This window comes from Phyllobates terribilis, unplaced genomic scaffold (genome assembly GCF_046119375.1).
Source record: "Phyllobates terribilis strain yellow unplaced genomic scaffold, ASM4611937v1 Scaffold_2__4_contigs__length_985480577, whole genome shotgun sequence".
In the NCBI taxonomy this organism is placed as follows: Eukaryota; Metazoa; Chordata; class Amphibia; order Anura; family Dendrobatidae; genus Phyllobates; species Phyllobates terribilis.
Window position 1 is genome coordinate 723,727,060 of NW_027362762.1, and position 21,681 is coordinate 723,748,740.

Here is a 21,681-nt window from a genome sequence, read left to right on the forward strand (position 1 = left end):
GACCTACTAGTTAGAAGAAGTGTTGGGGATGTGGCAGGTAGTATTGGGTTTGCAAGGCTCTTCTCTGACGGCCACAGACTGCTAATGGACCAGGGTCTTGCAGATCCTTTTGCTCACTGAAACTATTGTTAGAAAGCCCTTCTCTGCTTCTCGGCTCTGATGGCCGGCAATAAGAAATTCTTGCAGATATGAACAGTTAATCCCCAAATTTTACCAATGGCCTATTTTCTTATTTTTCAACACAAAACATCATTCCTGCCTAAAAGGCATCATTTTGTGCAAAAATAACTTGTGATATAATGTCTCAACCATCAATGACAGCTTGTTTTGTGGTAGCTAAACTGTTTAAACATAACTGCAAAATGATAAATGTCCAATAAAATGATAGAGATCTGATATATCAAAGCAACTTCTCCCTGATAACTTTTAACTGTGAGGAAACATCTAATTACTTTATGTTTTGGCTGCCGAAAGATCAAAGTGATGAGTCTTGCAAGAGTTATCTTCTGACTAGGATTGCAGAAAGCCTGAGGCTGTTTATAGCTTGTTAGTGACATCTTTTCCTACCACTACAAGAAAAATGAGTCTTACCTGCAGACTTGTCCATCACACAATAATCGGGAGAATTCTCAAAATATACAAGGTCCTTTTTGGTGGGTTTTCTGAAGTTCTGATTAGCAACAGTGAAGTTAGTCCCGTCTTGATTCATTGTGACCTGGATTGCTCCATTGTATTTCCTTCTAAGAAAGTCTCCTGTTTTCCGAAAATCTGACATGGCCTTCCAACAAGTCCTTAATGTGCATGACCCACTGACCCCATGACACTTACATTCAAGCTTCATGAAACGTTTTACTGCCTGTTACACAGAAGACAGGAATTAGATTGGAACATCACATAAAAAAGGTTTATAAGCACTCACTATACATAAGACAAGCTTTTACAATCACCATGGTGTACTGATTCATGACACCTAGTGAGCTATAACTAAAATCAGGAATGAGGTTTATTTTTTCAAGCTCTTCTAGAAATATGGATCTTTTTTTTTACTGAGGGGTTTACTAAATGGACACCTAAGTGCTTCAAATGTAGTGATGCTTATGCCTATGTCGTAAACTGATCAATCTAGGATTACAAATCTGTGTAAACCTGATCTATGACCCTATTACTACAATATGGTTCCTTTTTGTCCAAAAATTATTTGTGACATAAGGGTTGACAAAACAATTCATCTGCTCAAAAGGGACAAGAATCTAAAATATCCAATTGGCAGATGATGCTACATTATAGACCTAGGAAATCTGGCAGAATAATGTTTCCCATAAACCCCCTCCTCTTTAGATGTTATCTTATGACTCCCTTTGAAACCATAACTATTTATTCTCTTTGAGCTGGAGGACCATAAATTATCCAGCATGGAAATGTATTTATTGCACAAAATATTTATGCCTCAACCTCCAGTGTTTTTTTTTCTCCAAAAAGCATTCATTAATAGCTAAAAAGGTTTAGACATTAGACCCAGATCGGGAGACATCTGGAAAAAGGAAAGGGGATGTCTTTTCTTGTCCTTCCACTTTTTGTCAGCTGAGAGAAATTAGCTTGATGGACTTTTTGGTTTTACACCTAAATAAATCAGCTAAACATATGTATGTGATGGTATGATCCTAAGGGATAATTTTTGCTGACAGTAAAGCATTTTTTTCAAAGTTCTGACAAACACTTTGCTAAGTCTCAGAGAACTCACCATTCTTCCACAGCGGTTATTGTGCAAGTTCATCAATGCCCGGGCATCCCTTACTCTTCTTTCCTTGGCATCCACAAAATCCTTGGCAAATTCAATTCCAAAGTCAATGTTATCACTGCATCCTCCCCAGTCGAACTCTCCCCTATCATCCCTGAAGCGCCCTCTCTTTTTGGGGTCACAGCTACATGATTTCAGTTCTCCTTGGCTACATGCACGGGTAATTGCATATACCACCCCAGCGTAAGAAATTGCATAGACAAAAGCTGCTTCTCGACTACCTATAGGAAATAAAAGAAAATAATAATAATAATAATTAATTAAAACTTTTTACAGGAGCATATTGTACATTATACCGCAGTGCTGCTGTGTATCCTGCTCTAATGTGAGAAAGCAGAAGCAGGACCTGTGTGTGGTTGTGTCTCTCTCTAACACTCTCTTTTGCACCTCTCTATAAAGTTCAATAGGCAGCTGTAGTTTGTTGTGACCAAGACAGATTCTACCTGTTTTGGGCTGGAGAAGAAGAGGCTCATAAGTGGAGAAATAAGCATATTTCTGCATTAAATACATTACAAAGTTTCTTATATTTGCTTGCGCAATTTATACAAAGTTTGCTGAAAAGACAGTAGTCAAGAAACCAACTGCAATCTAAAGACATGGCAGAGCAGTGAGCAAAGAGTACCTGCGGCTCTGTACTACACCACCACACCTACAGCTATATGATATTTATGATTAAACTGTATTACTATATTACTTCCTGGAATTTCATGGCATCTGATGGTTTATGGTACTTTTTTACCACATGAAATCAGATGTATTCATTGGAACAGTATGGACCAATAAATGTCTGTGAAAGAATTCATACAATTAAGACCATGGTTGAATAATTATATAAAATGATAATTTACTAATACTTAGGTATGTGATCATGCTGCATATTACCACATGATCTTTTGGATTTAATAAAATGCAGATGTTGTGAAAGCTCTATCTCCTGCTGTGGAGATTCACCAACTGGTTGGCTTTTATGTCTTACCGAAGAACATCTTCAAGAATCATAGATCTCAAATGTACCATAAATCCAACAACAAAAAAAATCGGGAAAAAATTCCAAGGTTCTTCATGACATATTGTCTGTATTTGATGGCATTTTAATTTACAGAGCATTTAAAGATTTGTGAAAAAATAAACTGTAAATGAGAAACACAAGGGTGTCAAATCTACATGACAAGATTAGGTACTGCACTGAAGAAACGATGTGGTAAGTCTGTGCACGTAATTAGACTTCTGTCGGGTAGAATCCATTAGAGATCACACAACAGCATGTTTTTTTAGTCAGCAGCGTGTAATTTACTGGCATATAAACTTCAGGGGGGCTTGTTGACATCTTGCTATAATTTAGATTCATGGTTTCCAGCTACTTACCCTTTCATATTTTCATTACCACCATAAAGAACCCCACAAATTGGTTGGAAAACTTGGTAATACTGATAAAAGTCATAGTACTGTGAATCATTCTGTTGTTTATATGTATTATAATAAAGCTATGCATTAGCACTGCAAAATTGGGTTAGTTTTACACTTCTGCTTAGATTTTATTTCTCAATATAGCCAGTCTTTTTTTTGTCTGACCCCTCACTCCTACAAGTACCCTATATGAGGCTCCAGCCATTGGTCTGCATTAAAGAGTCCAATGGTAAAATTCAAAAGGGGTCTATGATGAACTCGCACCTCGCCATCCCGCCTGATGTCATTATTATGTCGGAGGGATCACGTGGTATGGCCTACCCACTTGCACAAACGTGACGTTCCGCAACCCTGGGGACATGTAAGGTCAGTTTGGCACAGTTTTACACAGATACTCCTTGTCCACCCGGGTCCAGGGAGGCACGGGGAGTGAGAGGATGTTGCCCACGCAGTCTCTGATGTGGCACTACACTCATTCACAACCCTGACAGGCTGAGAGGCCCCTTTCACTAGCACCACTGAAACAGAGCCTTATCAGCTGCCACCAGTTCCTCGTTATATGTAAGCCCAGTCCGTTAACGGGATTGTATCGGGCCAGAAACCAGCCCCGGTAGCATGGGACCTTAAAACCGAAAACACGGACGTGTGGATTTGTGGATCGAGATAAAAGAGCATCCCAGGGTTAAATTATATATTTAATCACTTTAAGGGCACACTAGACAAAACACTATGTACACAATGGTTATACATATACAATGGTCAGATACGCAAATACAGGTGAAGTACAAAAGAGATAAAACCTGTCTGTTACCGGTTTGAGGTTTAACCATGTGTGCTGGGCCACATAGAGGCATGGGGTGCCAGCTGGTTCCCGTTCCTTCCAGAACGTTACTCAACATGGCCACCCCTTTAGAAGTGAAGTGAAGCAAGCATCACAAAGAGAGAGAGAGAACATGGCCTTACACAAGCCTTTTAACCCTTTGGTCGGTCACAGCCTTTTCTGTCTCCCGGGATGGTCCTAATTCCCCCTCCCCTGGGGTTTTGTGCTTAAACTCCAAAACCTATGAATGATCATAACTTTCCAATGGAAGGTCATAGGGCAACGGTTATGGCGCCATCGGATCCGGCCGGGCCTCTGTTACTCCTGGAGACCAAACACGGCTTCACTACCTGGCTTCTACTAGTCGTTATGCATATCTACCCTGGGGTGCTAGAATGGATCAAGGTCTTGGAAGGCATTCGGCTCGCTCCAGAGATCTCGAAAATGTAACTGGCGTGTGGCTAGGACATACGATAACTCTATATCCTTCTTAAATCTCGTTATGAATTCCTATCTGACTGGACGAAGCAGTTACACAGTGTGGGCTCCACAGAAGGTCATCCCATATGAGCCTGGATACAAGCTATGGTGGTGGGGGTGTTAGTTTTCACTTAGAAGCTGGTGAGGCTAGACCACCTGCTGAGCCAGGTGTCCTGTTACAGCTACACATGCTGAAGGATTGTAATCTTCCATTAAACTACCCCATATCCTTCACAGGGCCCTTCACTATTGCCCTGAGTTTTAACAAGCAGAGTGTGTATTTGTGCCTACACGGTATAAAAATGACCTTTGAATCCAAACTTTACCCCCTTATTTGTTTAGAATGCATTACTTCTGGAGACAGATCTCTTGTAAAGGTTTTTATCATCAAATAGCCGAGGTGATGGAGCTAAATTTTCCTCTCTCCATCATTCCAAGGGCTTCATAGCATCTACATGGTCTGCCTATAACGAGTATACTCCCTTGGTTACAGCATTAGCAGATAAAGGTTTCCTGATGATAAGTAAATAGATGACCTTTTACAATAGGGGCAGGGGCGTAAGAATATTAGGTGCAGGTATTGCAGTCACAACCAGGCCTCTTTAGCCTACATTAAAAGGCCAATACTATTTCAGACCCATGATAATTATAATTGACCCTCAATTAGAGATTTTGCATTGGGGCCCACAAGCTTCAAGTTACACCACTGAATAGGGGTCCTTAGAATACTATTGAATGTGGTGAGTCTAACCAACAGTGAAATTTGTTAACTGGTTAACTTGGTAAATATACCATATTTTAGGTCACCATGACTTTGCAATGTTGGCTCTCAATTCTGAGTACATATATAGCCAAGTGTGGATGCAAGAGAAATATTCATAACTGCACACTTTCTGGCTTTCTGAGCCAGTTCCTTCACTGACACAATGGAAAAGAAAAGAACCAGTTTTCATTATGAGTAAAGTCAGTGCATACAGAGTAACCATTGTCAACCAAATATCAGCCATTTGGTAAATTTGTTAAATTAGTTGGGTCATTTACTCTTTTTTTTACAGGCTTCACAAAGAAAGGTGTGGGGTGGAGGGTAGAGGTAATGTGGGGCTAAATGATTGTTTGTATGTTTCTTTATGTGTGATACCAGATATAATCAAAATAATTATAAAATATAATTAACGAGTTCACCTGTTCAACAATGTATTCCACTACAAAGATTTAGGCTATGTTCACACGTTGCTTTTTTGCTGCATTTTTTTTGCAGTGTTTTTTTTAACAAATTAAAACCTGCTTTTTACAGTACCAGCAAAAGCTATCAGATTTCAGAAATCTCATGCACACACTTGTTTTTTTTCCTAGCTGAATTGGATAACTGCAGTGTTTTTAAATCTGCAGCATGTAAATTCTGTCAGCATTTTTGCAGATTTTTTCCACCCACATAAAGTAATGTAAAAGTGCAAAAATGCAACTGTGTTTGCCCCTGGAAGAAGCCATGGCGAAACGCGCGTCAGGAACCATAAAGGTAATATATATTACGCACTATGGTTACTATGTGCCCATTATAATCATGTTACTCATGTCAGACATGACCATGCTATGATTTGTGTTCCACTATTAGTTTAGTGACTCATATATATAAGCACCTTACTTTTTTCTTCTACCTCTTTATGGTATATATTAAAAATTGTTATTTATGTCACTTTAATCATCCTATTTAGTCATCTGTCCTAACATACAAGGTTCACGTTGGTTATGTATTTCCTGTACTTTTGTGTCATTTTCATCTTTGCATGTAAATTATATATACCTTTTATTTCTGGGTAAAACTCTTTCCATGATGATATCATTGATTTTATTGCATTCTGTATATTTTGATACAATAAAAATATTTATTTTTATATATGTGTGGTCATATTTGTAGGTTCAATAGCATCTTTAATTAATAAAACTAAATTTATTAAACATGTACTGTAGACAAATCACACAAGTAATCCACACCGGAAAAATCGGCAAAAAAAAGCTGCAAAAAACACCTGGAAAACACTGAAAAACAGATGTTTTGAACGCAGTGTTTTTACTGCCAAGACAGCAGGTTTTGGATCCTGAAAAAAAATGCTGTAAAAATGGAACATGTGAATATAGCCTTAGTGTTCTCTTAATATACACAGCGGATTCTATCTCATGAAAATAGAATCTTAGGTAGAAATAAAATGCCCATGCAGGCTTGTGTTTTGGACATTGGAGAGAGCAAACTGTCTTATCTAGTGCCTGGATTTAAAAATATTTTCTTGAAGACAGTTCCTCCGCCATAACCTTACACCATTTCTTAAGCCAAATATTTACATATCCAATTACTGTTTAGATATGTCACTGTTGTTCTGAGACATCCTTAACTTGCACTGTGTGTGAGCTGCAATAAGCAGAGATGACCCTTTGTCTCATTTATGTAACAATTGAACACATAACAGTAGAAGAGGAAGGATAACAGAGAGACAGGCTACAACAGGCAGACGTGTTTACAGGAAACAGACCACTCTTCAGTCACAGTGCCGCTCTTTCCGAAAAACAAGTCTCCTTAAAGTCCCAGATTAAAATTTAGTTTAAAAACAGTAACCAACCAATAAAAAAAATGAAATGGTTTTGGGTCATATAAATACAATCATTTACAACCAACAAAATGCTAGTTTGCATTCTACTGGGAAATATACACATAAAAGACTATTTGCTAAACTACAGCTAAAATTATATGTGTAGCAAATATTGAACAGTTGAATAAAATAGTATATAAACATCACGGTAATGAACAGATAATTTTTGGACATAGAATATTTATTTTTCACCACAAACTTGTGTTTATTTCTATACTGTGACAACTGTGCAGCACATCTAGTGAAATGCAGCACATGTGATGTGAGATATGCCTGTTGTGTGCAATATATTTTGTAGGAGATGTGTCCCTGGTATAACATATCCAAATGATGTGCCACTGTGTACCAGGAGTTATGTTTAAAGGGGAAGTTAGAAGCACAGATAGAAAACTAGTGAGCAAGGTTTGAGTAACACTTGCCAATTTGTGTGCCACCCTGAAGAACTAGTTAGGGCAAAGAGTAGCATGCAAGAAGCTCCATCCTGTAATGCAGTTGTAGTTTTCCCCAGAAAGTAGAGACTAGCACTCCTAGCAAAGAGTTCCTTTATTACAGTGAGATAGTGGGGGTTGACACCACAGAGAGGAGAATAGAGGCTTATTCCTGTGAGTGAAAATGTTTCTGCCAACAATGTGAAGCTCAGCTGCCACAAGAGCAACAATTAGATACATCAAAATGGAGGGCAAAGCATTTAATTCCTGACTATGAGGATTGCCATGGAAAAAAATATCTAATTGTTGAAACTCCAAATGAGAGACAGCAAGAGAAAAATACCTGATTGTGAGGAACTGTAACTTAGAAACTGAGTGACTAGACAGTAATAGTGTGCAATTTTCCAGGCAAGACGTACTGCAGAGTACTGCCGCCAAGATAAATGACTGTGAGAAGGGACCATGACCAGCACTCTAGATGTCTATGTGATGGAAGTGCTGCTGAAGTCTTTGCCGGCAGACTGTTGCACATGCGAGCAAAATCTCTCCAGTCTTGGCTCATTGCTGTATACAATCAACTACCTCTGTTCAAGCCTGTTACCTTTAAAATAGACTTGGTATCAATCAAGCTTGTTGTCATCCAGTGTATAATATTCACTTGAACTATTATTGGTGTCTGTTTGCACTGCATTTGCAATCCTAGAGTGGGGAAACCACTCTGACCAATGTGGGATAGTGTATCTTTACTTTTCAAAGGGCACAACACCTTGCTCACCCCTTATAGGTATATCACAATTACTGGGTAGCCAAACATGGGCATATATATCATATAGTATCATATAGTATCATGTTGTTTTTTTTTCAAATCTCATGATTTTGTGCCACATATTTCAGGATATGTAGAACTAAGAGCAAACCTGATGTAGGACACATATGCACGTAAGATGTTGGGGTCTAACGTGGCTCAAATCCTGCAATATAAGGAATTCTTTGAAATTTATGAAGGAAGCCTATTTTAAAAGCATATATAATAGGATAAAGAGGACCTTTCACCAACATTTTCATGATGAACTAGACACACAATGTATTAGCCATTACAGAGAACTTTTTTTTTCTTTGTGAATGTTGTCTTTCCTTTGTGAAGCTATTACTGATCAAAGTATTAGCAGAGAGATTTCACTGGGGGCGTGTTCTTCTTCCTCTTTCTGATGCTGACCAATCATAAGCAGGCAGCAACACACTTGAGAAAGAACATACCCTCACGATAGCTTAGAACAAGCTCAGTTTGAAACATATATTGACAATCAGCTCACTGTGTTGTGATTACATGTGCTCGTGCACAGCAGACCTGGGTGTGAATAACTGGCATCTTTCAGCTCTCATCTCTGGTAGTCAGTTTGGGGAGAGAGGCAGTACTGCAGAAGTTGAGACACATTACAAACGCTTGTAGTAGTCCTCCTGATTTTTACTATATGCAGCAATACTCTAGTATTACAGTATATAGTAGAAGTGATCTGATTAGGTTCAAGTCCCCTAAGGAGACTATCAAATAAAGTGAAAAGTAAAGAAAAAGTTTTTAAAAATGTTAAAAGAAAAATAAAAAAGATACGAAAATTCGAATCACCCCCTTTTTCCACAGTTAACAATAAAAAAAATGTATTTTTTTTTTAAATACACATATTTGGTATCAATAAGTCAAGAAAAGTCCAATCTATCTAAATGTAAAATTGATTTGTAAAAACTGTAATGAGAAAAAAAATCAAAATGCCAGGGTTGCGCGATTTTGATTACCACAACTCCACAAAAAATGCATTAAGAAGAGATCAAAGCGTTGTAAAAGAATAAAACACAAGCCCTCAAACAAGTTCCATCAACCGAAAGATATTGCGACTTTTGGAAAATGATGACTCAAGCAACATTTTTTACGAATTTCAAATTTTTTTTCACTACTTAAACCCCCCAAAATATGCATTTTTAGTATCATCGTAATCATACTGACCTGTAGAATCATATTTATAAGCAATTTTTACCTGACAATAAATGCCAAAAAAGCAAAAACCCCCCAAAAATTGTGGAATTGCATTTTTTTCGCAATTAATCCCCTTACCAACCTTGAGTACGTCCAAGGTCGCCTTCCCCTCTTTGGTGTGGGCTTCAGCAATGAGCCTGCACCTTTTCGGGCACATGACAGCTGATATGGAAGCGCATCACAAAACACTGCCATCGGTGCGCCATCGGTGCGCCCATCACATGATCGCAGGCCGCTGATGGGTAGGCATGACAACCCGGGGTCTGCAGGAGACTATGCCGGGATGTTATGATTGACCGCCAGCGGTCAACGCTCATAGCAGATGAGCATTCAGCCCTGCTATTTGTAACAAAGGTGGTCAGAAGATCACAGCTTCTAGTCTCCCATGGATACTATTGAAGCCAGTGATCCCCTGGATCTTCCCCCGGCTCTCCGGCATCTTGCTTCAGAGAAAAAATGGCGTGCTTTGCTGGTGACACTGTTGGGGATTTATTCAAAATTGAAGGCATACTGAATGGGCATGGCTACCACAGCATCTTGCAGCGGCATGCTATTCCATCCGGTTTGCGTTTAGTTGGACCATCATTTATTTTTCAACAGGACAATGACCCCAAACACACCTCCAGGCTGTGTAAGGGCTATTTGACCCAGAAGGAGAGTGATGGGGTGCTACGCCAGATGACCTGGCCTCCACAGTCACCAGACCTGAACTCAATCGAGATGATTTGGAGTGAGCTGGACCACAGAGTGAAGGTAAAAGGGCCAACAAGTGCTAAGCATCTCTGGGAACTCCTTCAAGATTGTTGGAAGACCATTTCCGGTGACTACCTCTTGAAGCTCATCAAGAGAATGCTAAGAGTATGCAAAGCAGTCATCAAAGCAAAAGGTGACTACTTTGAAAAACCTAGAATATAAGACATATTTTCAGTTTTTTCACACTTTTTTGTTAAGTATATAATTCCACATGTGTTAATTAATAGTTTTGATGCCTTCAGTGCGAATATACAATTTTCATAGTCAAGAAAATACAGAAAAATCTTTAAATGAGGTGTGTCCAAACTTTTGGTCTGTACTGTATGCTTAGGGTTAACACTGATTTTTCTTCTATGCTTCTCCCATTCACTATTGTGTTATCATGTGTGCCTTGCAAAGTTTAAAGGCATCCTGTCACCAGGTTTTTTCCATACGAGGCAAGGCCAGTACCTTTCAGCCATGATATTCAGCATTTTAATATGGTGTATATATGCCCACCAATCGGGCCTGCAAGACAAGAAAAATACCTTTTATTATACTCACCTATGGGGTGGTCCGGTCCAAAGGGTGCCGTTGGTCTTGGTCTAGTGCCTCCTCTTCTTGCGATGCCGTCCTCCTTTTGTGCTTCGTTTTGATGATGTAGGACGTGTCATCTCCCCGGCATTGCGCTCCTGCACAGGCGTACTTCTCTGCCCTGAGTAGGGCAGAGTAAAGTATTTCAGTGTGCATGCTCCAGGGCTCTTTGAACTTTTCCTGCGCATGCACACAGCAGTACTTTGCTCTGCTTTCAACAAGGCAGAAAATAGTAAGGCTGTGCAGGAGCGCGATGCCGGGGACACCGTGTGGATAATGTAGGACGCATCATCCACACGAAGCAAGAAGCAGGATGTCATCACAAGAAGAGAGGAGGCATCAGACCAATACAGTGACGCCCATCAGACCCAACCACCCCGTAGGTGAGTGTAATAAAAGGTCTTTTTCTTGTCTTGCAGGCAGAATTGGGGGCATAAATACAGCATATTAAAATGCTGTATATCAGGGCTGAAAGGTACTGGCCTTAACTCATATGGGACAAACCTGGTTACGCGTTCCCTTTAATTAGGTTTCAATGGTTGCACTGCCCAATGGGATACATACATTTTTTATACAAGTTTGGATTTTAAAAGGATTGTGACCAAACCTTGTGCATACTATGCACCATGAGTAAGGATGGTCTAACCACCTGAAATGTGTGTTTTTTTTTAATTCTTTTATCTTTTTTTACCATATGCTGTTATGGATATAAAAAAAGAATCTGTTTTTTAATGGATATATGCTCTTCTATAGCCCTGCTGTACTTTCCATGCACCGAGGACACCGTTCACATATTCTGCATAACTTGTTCCCTGGAGCGGTAAGTTGATCATTTTTTCCATTTATTCTTATATGTGAAAAATATGTATACCCTTAGATATCCTTTGCTCAACAATGAGCAACTTGAAAGATTTCCGATTACTCTGAATTAGATTCTGTCTAATTTTTCGGCAATGAGGTAACTGTAAACTGTGACCTAACATATCAGCCCATTGATTTAATGGGTGTGACTGTGAACAGCAATGATTTACACACACCATCCACTAAAGAATGTGTTAATGAACATACATACAGTTCAACCATGTCCAAATAGATTTCTGTTTTGCATCACATAGAATTTTGTTTGAGGAAGGTGCTGCTGTTTCTTTAAGAAGTCTGCTGGGCACTTGTTAGCTCTGTATTTGAGTATAATGGAATTTCTTTTAAAGTACAAAAGTCAGTTTGAATGGTAAAGTTAGTTTGGTGCTCTGGACACCATTATATGTCCCCTCAGGACGACTTCTTTGACTATCCCAGCATGCACTGGGATTCTCCGAAGCGGCATCAAAGAGGAAGTAGTAAAAAAAAATAATAAAGCAGTTAGATAGTGTAGTGAGGGAATGGTAGGGAGTTTTTAATTAAAGTATATTAGAAAAGAGTTTAGATTATGACATTAAATAGAAGTAAAATACTTTTTAGTTCCGGACCACCCCTTTAAGAGGAATATGCGAAGTTTAAAGTGAATCTGTCACTAGGTTTTTGCCACCCAATCTGAGAGCAGCATAATGTAGGGGCAGAGACCCTGATTCAGGCAATGTCACACTAACTGGGATGCTTGCTGTAGTTTCGATAAAATGCACAGTTTCATCAGCAGGAGATTATCGCTAGTGGACACCTTTATCTCAGTTTGTGTAAAAAAAAAAAATGGGTGACAGATTCCCTATAAGGTTAGGATTGCAGAAATCCATCATACTGCATGAGGGGCTTTGTGGGGACATCATATTACATGGCAGGCTTTTTGGGGACATCTTAATGCATAAGAAACTGTGTGGGGATATCATACTGTGAGGGCTTTGCAGGGACATTATACTGTGTGGTGGGCTTTGTGGTGATATACTGCTTGAGGGGCTGTGTGGGAATATTATATTGTGTGGCTGGACTGTGTCAGGACATCATACTGTGCAGGGTGCTGTCTAGGGTCATCATACAGCTTAGGGGCTAAGTGGGAACATACTGTGTGGGAGATTGTGGGGATATCATAATTTGTGGGTGCTGAGTTGGGACATCATACTGTGTGGGGGTACTGTGGGGGCATCATAGTGTGTGGGGGTTCTGTGGGGGCATCATAGTGTGTGGGGGTACAGTGGGGGCATCATATTGTGTGGGGGTACTGTGGGGGCATCATAGTGTGTGGGGGTACAGTGGGGGCATCATATTGTGTGGGGGTACTGTGGGGGCATCATAGTGTGTGGGGGTACTGTGGGGGCATCATAGTGTGTTGGAAACACAAGAGTGAAGGTACAAGAGCCGAATAACAGTAGCAGTTTTAATTACTGATATTTTAAACTTTCTAAAAAGCAGTAATTTACATGGTTAAATATTACATGATAAAAATGTAAAATAATAACAATGATGAGCAGAATTAATTTCAGTCTGTTGGTTCGGTCCTCCACAAAAGTCACGGTCTCTCATGTGGCCTCTTGGGAAAATGAATTGCCCATTTCTGGTCTAGGCAACAGCCTCAATAGCAATACAACCAAAATGATGTTCACATGTGGTGGCCCCTAGCAGCATGATTTTAAAGATGATAAAACCTCAGTAAAGCACAAAGTTATTGACCGTCACATATGGAAATGCTTTCAATCACATGCGTCTGCCTCAAAAACATAGTGAAATATGATATATTAGGGAGTTGATAAACAATTCCTTCCATTTAGGATCCTTATGTACTAACCAAAGCCCAAAATGGCAACAAAGATCAGTACTCACTGGAAAGCAACCAGCAGGTCCATACTTCACACAGTTCATTGATTTATAGTGCATCTTTCACCAGGTTTTTCCTAACACACATGAGAACAGTGACGCGCCCCTGGGCCTTCTGTGTCGTGCGGCATCGCGTGCACGGGGGCTTACCCGGAGCCGGATCAGATGGGGGTAGTAGTCTCGTGGCGGTGACCCGGTCCGTGCCCAGGGAGTCAAACTAAGTGGCGAGTCTATTAGCAGTAGATGTTGGATGACTACGCCACCCGTTGAATGCAGCTTTGGAGCTGCCGCTGCAGGGCAGACCGCTGAGGCCGGTGGAACGATGGTGCAGCGGGGATGGTATAACCCCCAACGGGAGGGGTATGGCCTCAGGGCAGCCGACGTGGATGATGGGGGTAGCAGGAACCACTCGGAGACGGTACGGTGTAGTTCAGGGTCTTTACTGGTGACAAAGATAGACCCTCCCGGAGTACTGGCTAGCGATTGGGGCCTGGTCAGTTCTTGAGCAGATGGGATCTCCCCTGGCCAGGCGGAGTTGTAGGCCTCCCAAACTAACAATACTCTTCTGGCTACCTTGCTAGAGGCGGGTATAAGTAGCCCACATCCCTGAGTGTACCGTGTGGTGCTCACCCGTATGGCCGGTGACTCGGGGCCTTCTAGTAGCTTCCGCTCCACGACGGCGGTGCTGGTCCCACGCGTGTGACCGTGCCTTCGGGTTTCTTGGCCAGAGGACCTGGAATCCCCTGCCTGACGGATTTTGCTGCTGGGTAGGAGTTAGTCCCCACAGCCTCGGACTCCGGGTCCGGTGATAACTCTTCTCAGTCAGGGCGAGCTCTGCAGCTGCCAGCCCCTGACTCCTTGTAACACTGCGCCCACAGAGCTCCTGTTGTTTCTTCCCATAGCTGCTTCTCTTCTCTGTCTCTACTTCTGGCATTGCCCAGGAGCTGGGCCCAGCCGGAGCCACAGCTCCCTGTCAGCCCTCCTGGCTGAACTCTCCCTCTCAACTCTCTAACCCTACCTCAGCCCCAGGTTTATATAGGGGAAGTTCTTCCCCTCCCAGGACTGGGCAGGAGGTGTGGCATGCATAGGATCCCTGACCAAGAGACCTCCCACCTGCTCTCAGACATAACATTGCTGTTACTGTGGAAACCAGACCCCTGGGGTGCCACATTCCCCCCTAGTGAAATTTAGTACTCCGGGACTAAACATATTTTTAGAAAAACATAACAAGGTATAAACAATAATAATACAATAAGAAAAACACATAAAGATGGTTACGGCGTGTCCGCAACCGGGTGCAGTTTTGAAGAAAAGCAAGGTGTCCATTTCACCAAAACAGGGAGACGTAACCAGGTAGGGGTCTGTCCTGCCCCGAGTCCTTAACAGTCTTTAGTCCGTCCTGGGTTACGCTCCAACTATGTACAAAGGATTCCCGGTAAATCCACCAAAGACTCCCATAAATTACTAGAAACACATAATTATTTACAGGATATGGCCGCTCTCAGTCCTCGGCCAGTGGGGATAAGGAATGGCTGTTCACAGTCCTCAGCCTGTTAAGGGATAGGGACACACGGGTAACAGTTCACTAGTCCCAACGGGGACCATATTTTAATTAGCAGCAGTTCTTGTACCCTTACGGGTAACTATTTACAGCTCTTTATTCAAGCTACTTCCCTTCAGTAGCTATGTCCTCTTTGTGCTCCCTCCTGAGGGTAGTCCTCAGACCCGTCCGGGTCCTCTTGGCTTTCCTCGTATTGGTAGTACTGCAGCTCCTCCTCGGTTAGCTGGGTTAGTATCTCTGCGACAGTCCTCCTCCCAGGTGGCCAGGACTTTACCTCCCTTTGGGCTGCCCCGGTTAATTGGGCCACCAGGATGCTCACTTTTTGCTCCTCTGTGAGGGGGTACACCTGGAAGAGGCTATCCAGCTTTTCTCTAAAGTCATGCAGGGTATGTGACTCCCCTGAGTACTGGGGTAGCCAGGCTGCCCCCGGGATATAGGGCATGGTGAAAGGCAGACCCCTGGGGTGCCACAACAGCATGATGTAAGGGCAGAGGCCCTGATTCCACTGATGTGTCACTTACTGGGCTGCTTGCTGCAGATCTAGCAGCTCTCTGAATGCTGAGCCCTGTATAATCTGGCCCACACCACTGATTGGCAGCTTTCCATGTACATTGAGCATAGGCAGGACAGTGTCTTAATGGTGTTGTCAGAAAATTACAAAAAAGGCTGATTTCTTTCAAGAAACAGTCCAACTCTGGTCAATAGGTTGTTTAATGAGGATTCAGCTACGTATAAAGGCCTGTGATTAAAAATTGTGCTGTGCCAAGAAAACAAGCAAACATTTTGTTCCCACCTCAGACAAGTTTTTAACCAATGAGAACCAAAGAGAAATATGACTATGCACCAAAAAATGTTGATGAAAGGGTTATTCCCCCAAAAAATCATGTTAACCCTTTTCCATGGGATAAGTGATAACTTGCTAATAAATGAGGGCCTGACTGTTGGGACCACAAGCGATTTTGATATTGGATCTCTGGAACCCAAATAACGGGGCTTGTTGGATCTGCAGGTAAAAGATGAATGCTTCCTCCACTCCAACCAGAAAGGCGATTCAGAGCCTCGTTCTCTGGGTTTCAGACCTCCGATCTTATTGCTGGTCAGAACCCCAGTGATAAGAAAGTTGTGCAATATCCTAAAGATTGGAGAATACTTGATATTTTGAGAATAACTCTTTAATTCTACTCGATTCATGAAAGCAAAAGCCTACTATAAAAAAAAACAAATGTGATTATTACTTTATGTGGTCTAATTTAAGTTAATATTTTGTGTCCTAACCATAATTGTGAGTGTCTATATTACCATTCAGTTATCTATCATAGTCATTTTACTCACCTTACACATTAAAGTCAAATACCCACACACCACATCAAATTTGAATGTATATACTAGCACAATTCCATAATATTTTCTGGTAGTTTTAGGTGTAGTTTTAGGCAAGATAACTTACTTCTTAACATGACTCTTCCAAAGACTGTGTGATCCCTGTCCAGGGTGCTGCAGTTCCAGCGATGGTGCCTGAATTGATGCTGGCACTCCCTGATCCACTCCTTAGCTCCCTCACCAATAGCTTGCATGATGTCTGGATGCTTCTGACAAAGTTGTCTCTGCTTGTTGACAAGACCTGGGATATTATCACATATTACTCTGGCTCCAAGTGCACCAATATACCTACAAGGAAAAAAATGCATATGTAAAATCATGTTTTGATTGTGTAACCCCCCCTATGTAAATCAATGGTTCTTGCTGTAGAAACTCCTTTTACAAATACCGTCATTTATTAGCCAGGCCACAAACCTACAAATAGCGATCCTGGCTCTGGGTTATCCAGCACAACTACTGTTTATATTACATAGATGCCCTTTGTGTGCAATGTAAACTGTGTAATACTTAATTTCCCCTTTCCCTTGTGGTGGCGCTGCAGGAGTTTTGAACATATTACAGATATACAATTATGTCTAGAAATATTTGGACAATGACACAAGTATTGGCATTTTGGCAAGTTACCAAAACATATTCCAGATGCTGTTATATAATCAATATGGGCTTAAAGTGCAGACTCTCAGTTTTAATTTGAGGGTATTCACATCCTAATTGGAGTTAAGGTTTAGGAATTACAGCTTTTTAATATGTTGCTGCCTCTTTTTCAAAGGACCCAAAGTAATTGGACTATTATCTCAAAAACTGCATAGGTAATTCACTCATTAATCCATCATCAAATAAGCAGATAGAAGGTCTGGAGAGGATTCCAGGTGTGGCATTGGCATTTGGAAGCTATTGCTGTGAACCCACAACATGCGATCAAATGAGATCTCAATGGAAGAGAAATAGACCATCATTAAGCTGAAAAAAAAGAAGAAACTAAGAAATCCATCAGAGAGATAGCAGAAATGTTAGGCGTGACCAAATCAACAGTTTCTGCAAAAAAAGAGCGCACTGGGGAGCTTGGGAACTCAAAAAAGTCTAGATGTTCACGGAAGACAAAAGTGGTGGATGATGCAGAATACTTTCTGTGGCGAAACACAAAAACCTTCACACCATTCGCCCAAGTGAAGAACACCCTCCACGAAGTGGGTCTATCAGTATCTAAATCTACCATAAAGAGAAAACTTCATGAGAGCAAATACAAAGAGTTCACCACAAGGTGCAAACCATCAGTCTTAAAAATAGAAAGGCTAGCTTAGACTGGGCCAAAAAACATCTAAAGAAGAAAGCCAATTTCTGGAAAAGCATTCTTTGGAAAGATGAAGCTGAGATCAACCTGTACCAAAAGAAGAAAGTATGGAGAAGGCTTGGAACAGCTCATGATCCAAAGCACACCTCATCCTATATAAAACATGGTGGAGGCAGTGTGATGGCATGGGCAAGCATGGATTACAATGGCATTCTGAAGTGTACAGGGCTATACTTTCTGCTCAGATTCAACCAAATGTAGCAAGGTTGATGGGACGGTGCTTCACAGTACAGATGGACCATAACCCAAAACATAATGTGAAAGCAACCCAGGAGTTTTTTTAAGGCAAAGAAGTAGAATATTCTGCAATTGCTGAGTCAATCACCAGATCTCAACACCATCAAGCAGCATTTCACATTCTTAAGACAAAACTTAAGACAGAAAGATCCACAAACAAGCAACAACTGAAGTCAGCTGCAGTAAAGGCCTGGCAAAACATCACAAAGGAGGAAACCCAGCGTTTGGTAATGTCTATGGATTCCAGACTTCAGACAGTCATGGCTTGCAAAGGATTCTCTAAAAAGTATTACAAATTAACATTTTATTTATGGTAAAGTTAATTTTTCCAAATGCTTTTAAGCCCCTGAAATGAGGAGGGTTTGTATGGAGCGGCTGTAGCTCACAGTCATGACCTGTCGGGTGAGCCTGCCCCATCCCGAAAGTGATGGCTGTATATCACAAACAGGATCTGTCTCTAACAATTGCGGATGGAACTGAGCTTCACCCTTAATTGTCAACCTGTTAAATGCTGCTGTCAAACGTGTCATTCCATGCGCACAAACAGCTTACCTGTGGCTGGGCTTCAAAGGAGACCGAGATTTTTGCTATATGCAGCGAGGCTGTGACATACAGTGGGTATGGAAAGTATTCATACCCCTTTAAATTTTTCATTCTTTGTTTCATTGCAGCCATTTGGTAAATTCTAAAAAGTTCATTTTTTTTCTCATTAAAGTACACTCTGCACCCCATCTTTACTGAAAAAAACAGAAATCTAGAAATGTTTGCAAATTTATTAAAAAAGAAAAACAGAAATGTCACATGGTCATAAGTATTCAGACCCTTTGCTCAGTATTTAGTAGATTCAGAAGCACCTTTTTGAGCTAGTACAGCCATGAGTCTTCTTGGGAATGATGTAACAAGTTTTTCACACCTGGATTTGGGGATCCTCTGCCATTCTTCCTTGCAGATCCTCTCCAGTTCCATCAGGTTGGATGGTGAGCGTTGGTGGACAGGCATTTTCAGGTCTCTCCAGAGATGCTCAATTGGGTTTAGGTCAGGGCTCTGGCTGGGCCAGTCAAGAATGGTCACAGCGTTGTTCTGAAGCCACTCCTTTGTTATTTTAGCTGTATGCTTAGGGTCATTGTCTTGTTGGAAGGTGAACTTTCGGCCAAGTCTGAGGTCCAGAGCACTCTGGAAGAGGTTTTCATCCAGGATATCTCTGTACTTGGCCGCATTCATGCTTCCTTCAATTGCAACTAGTTGTCCTATCCCTGCAGCTGAAAAACACACCCATATCATGATGCTGCCACCACCATGTTTCACTGTTGGGATTGTATTGGGCAGGTAATGAGCACTGCCTGGTTTTCTCCACACATACGTCTTAGAATTATCACCAAAATGTTCTATCTTCGTCTCATCAGACCAGAGAATCTTTTTTCTCATAGTCTGGGAATCCTTCATGTGTTTTTGAGCAAACTCTATGCGGGCTTTCATATGTCTTGCACTGAGGAGAGGCTTCCATTAGGCCACTCTGCCATAAAGGCCCGACTGGTGGAGGGCTGCAGTGATAGTTGACTTTGTGGAACTTTCTCCCATCTCCCTACTGCATCTCTGGAGCTCACCCACAGTGATCTTGGGGCTCTTTTTTACCTCTCTCACCAAGGCTCTTCTCCCATGATTGCTCAGTTTGGCTGGATGGCCAGATCTAGGAAGACTTCTGGTGGTCCCAAACTTCTTCCATTTAACGATTATGGAGGCCGCTGTGCTCTTAGGAACCTTGAGTAATGCAGAAATTCTTTTATAACCTTGGCCAGATCTGTGCCTTGACACAATTCTGTCTCTGAGCTTCTTGGGCAGTTCCTTGACAAGCACTGTGAGCTGTCAGGTCTTATATAGACAGGTGTGTGCCTTTCCAAATCAAGTCCTATCAGTTTAATTAAACACAGCTGGACTCCAATGAAGTAGTAGAACCATCTCAAGGAGGATCACAAGGAAATGGACAGCATGTGACTTAAATATGAGTGTCTGAGCAAAGGGTCTGAATACTTATGACCATGTGATATTTAAGTTTTTCTTTTTTAATAAATTTGCAAAAATTTCTACATTTCTGTTTTTTTCAGCCAAGATGGGGTGCAGAGTGTACTTTAATGAGAAAAAAAATTAACTTTTTAGAATTTATCAAATGGCTGCAATGAAACAAAGAGTGAAAAATTTATGTATGTAGCATAAGCGATCAAAGGATTGCAGCTTCAAGTTCCCTTATAGGGACTATTAAGAACAATGAAAAGTAAAAAATACAAAATTGTTTTAAAAAATATGAAAAAAATAGAAAAAGCATGAGTTCCAATCACCACCTCTCCCCATTAAAAGGAAAGATATTAGAAAGAAAAAAATATATACGCATTTGGTGTCGCCAGAAAATTCTGATCTATTAAAGTATTAAAATGTTTAACCACATCAGTAAACATCCTAAGTAAAAAAAAATGAAGAACGCCAAAATTATGTTTTTTTGGTCGCTGCAATTCCAAAAAATGCTATAACGTGTGATCAAAATGTCCCATCTATCCCAAAACGGTATCAATAAAAACTTTGTCTTGCCCCACAAAAATAAGCCGTCACACAGCTTTGACTAAAAAATAACAACATTACTACTGGTCTCAGAAAATGGCAACACAAACCCCAAAATATTTTTCTGCAAATTTCTTTTTTTTCTTTTTCAACACTACAATAATAAAAAACTGGAAATGTTTGCTATCATTGTGATTATACTGATGAGCAGAATCATATTGTGAAGTCACCTTTACCACAAAATGTACACTGTAAAAATAATTCCCAAATAACAATGTCAGAATTACGTTTTTTCAGAATTTCTCCTCACTTGGATTTTTTTTCCTGTCTTCCAGTACATTATGTGGTAAAATGAATGGTGTCATTCAAGAGTACAACTCGTCATGCAAAAAAAAAGTCTGTATATGTAGGTGTAAAAATAAAAAAGTTATGGCTCTGGGAAGAAGGGGAGGAAAAAACGAAGATGCAAAAATGGAAATTGGCTATGTCCTGAAGGTGTTAAAATGGGGAAGTGACCAACCAGGGACATGCCCGTTCTCTTTAGGGGCATCACAGAAGCATTTTCTGCTCTCATTATGATAAATCCACCCTTGGTGACTTCCCTTGTGCTATAGGAAAGCACAGTGACTACTGACTCACATCTCCCAGATTTATACGCACCTGGGGCTAAAAGTATGTTGTAGGACATTAATGAAATTGTATGCTTAGCTGTGGTCAAACCTTTTATTTTTTGGTGGAGGCATACTTTATACAATGTCTGTTATTATTATAAACCCTCACGACCATTCCCTTTTCCTTTTGGAGAAGACACTGGTTTGGCTAAATGTGCTAAGTCATAGGGCATGTATCACAATACTGTTGTCTGATAACCCAGGACCTGGGGCTCCTACCCTGTCCCCAACAATAGGGGCGCTCTAGCTATACCAGCTC

General features: G+C 40.9%; 1 protein-coding gene across 1 annotated transcript in view; it reads right to left on the reverse strand.

Moving 5' to 3' along the window:
• WNT2B (Wnt family member 2B) overlaps positions 1–21,681 on the reverse strand; it is a 139,348-nt gene that overhangs the window by 17,666 nt on the left and 100,001 nt on the right. The window contains exons 2-4 of the mRNA XM_073667185.1: positions 16,681–16,901; positions 1,742–2,019; positions 592–856 (exon numbers count right to left, since the gene is read on the reverse strand). Coding sequence (XP_073523286.1) covers positions 592–856; positions 1,742–2,019; positions 16,681–16,901 — 764 coding nt within the window. The remainder of the gene's footprint in view (positions 1–591; positions 857–1,741; positions 2,020–16,680; positions 16,902–21,681) is intronic.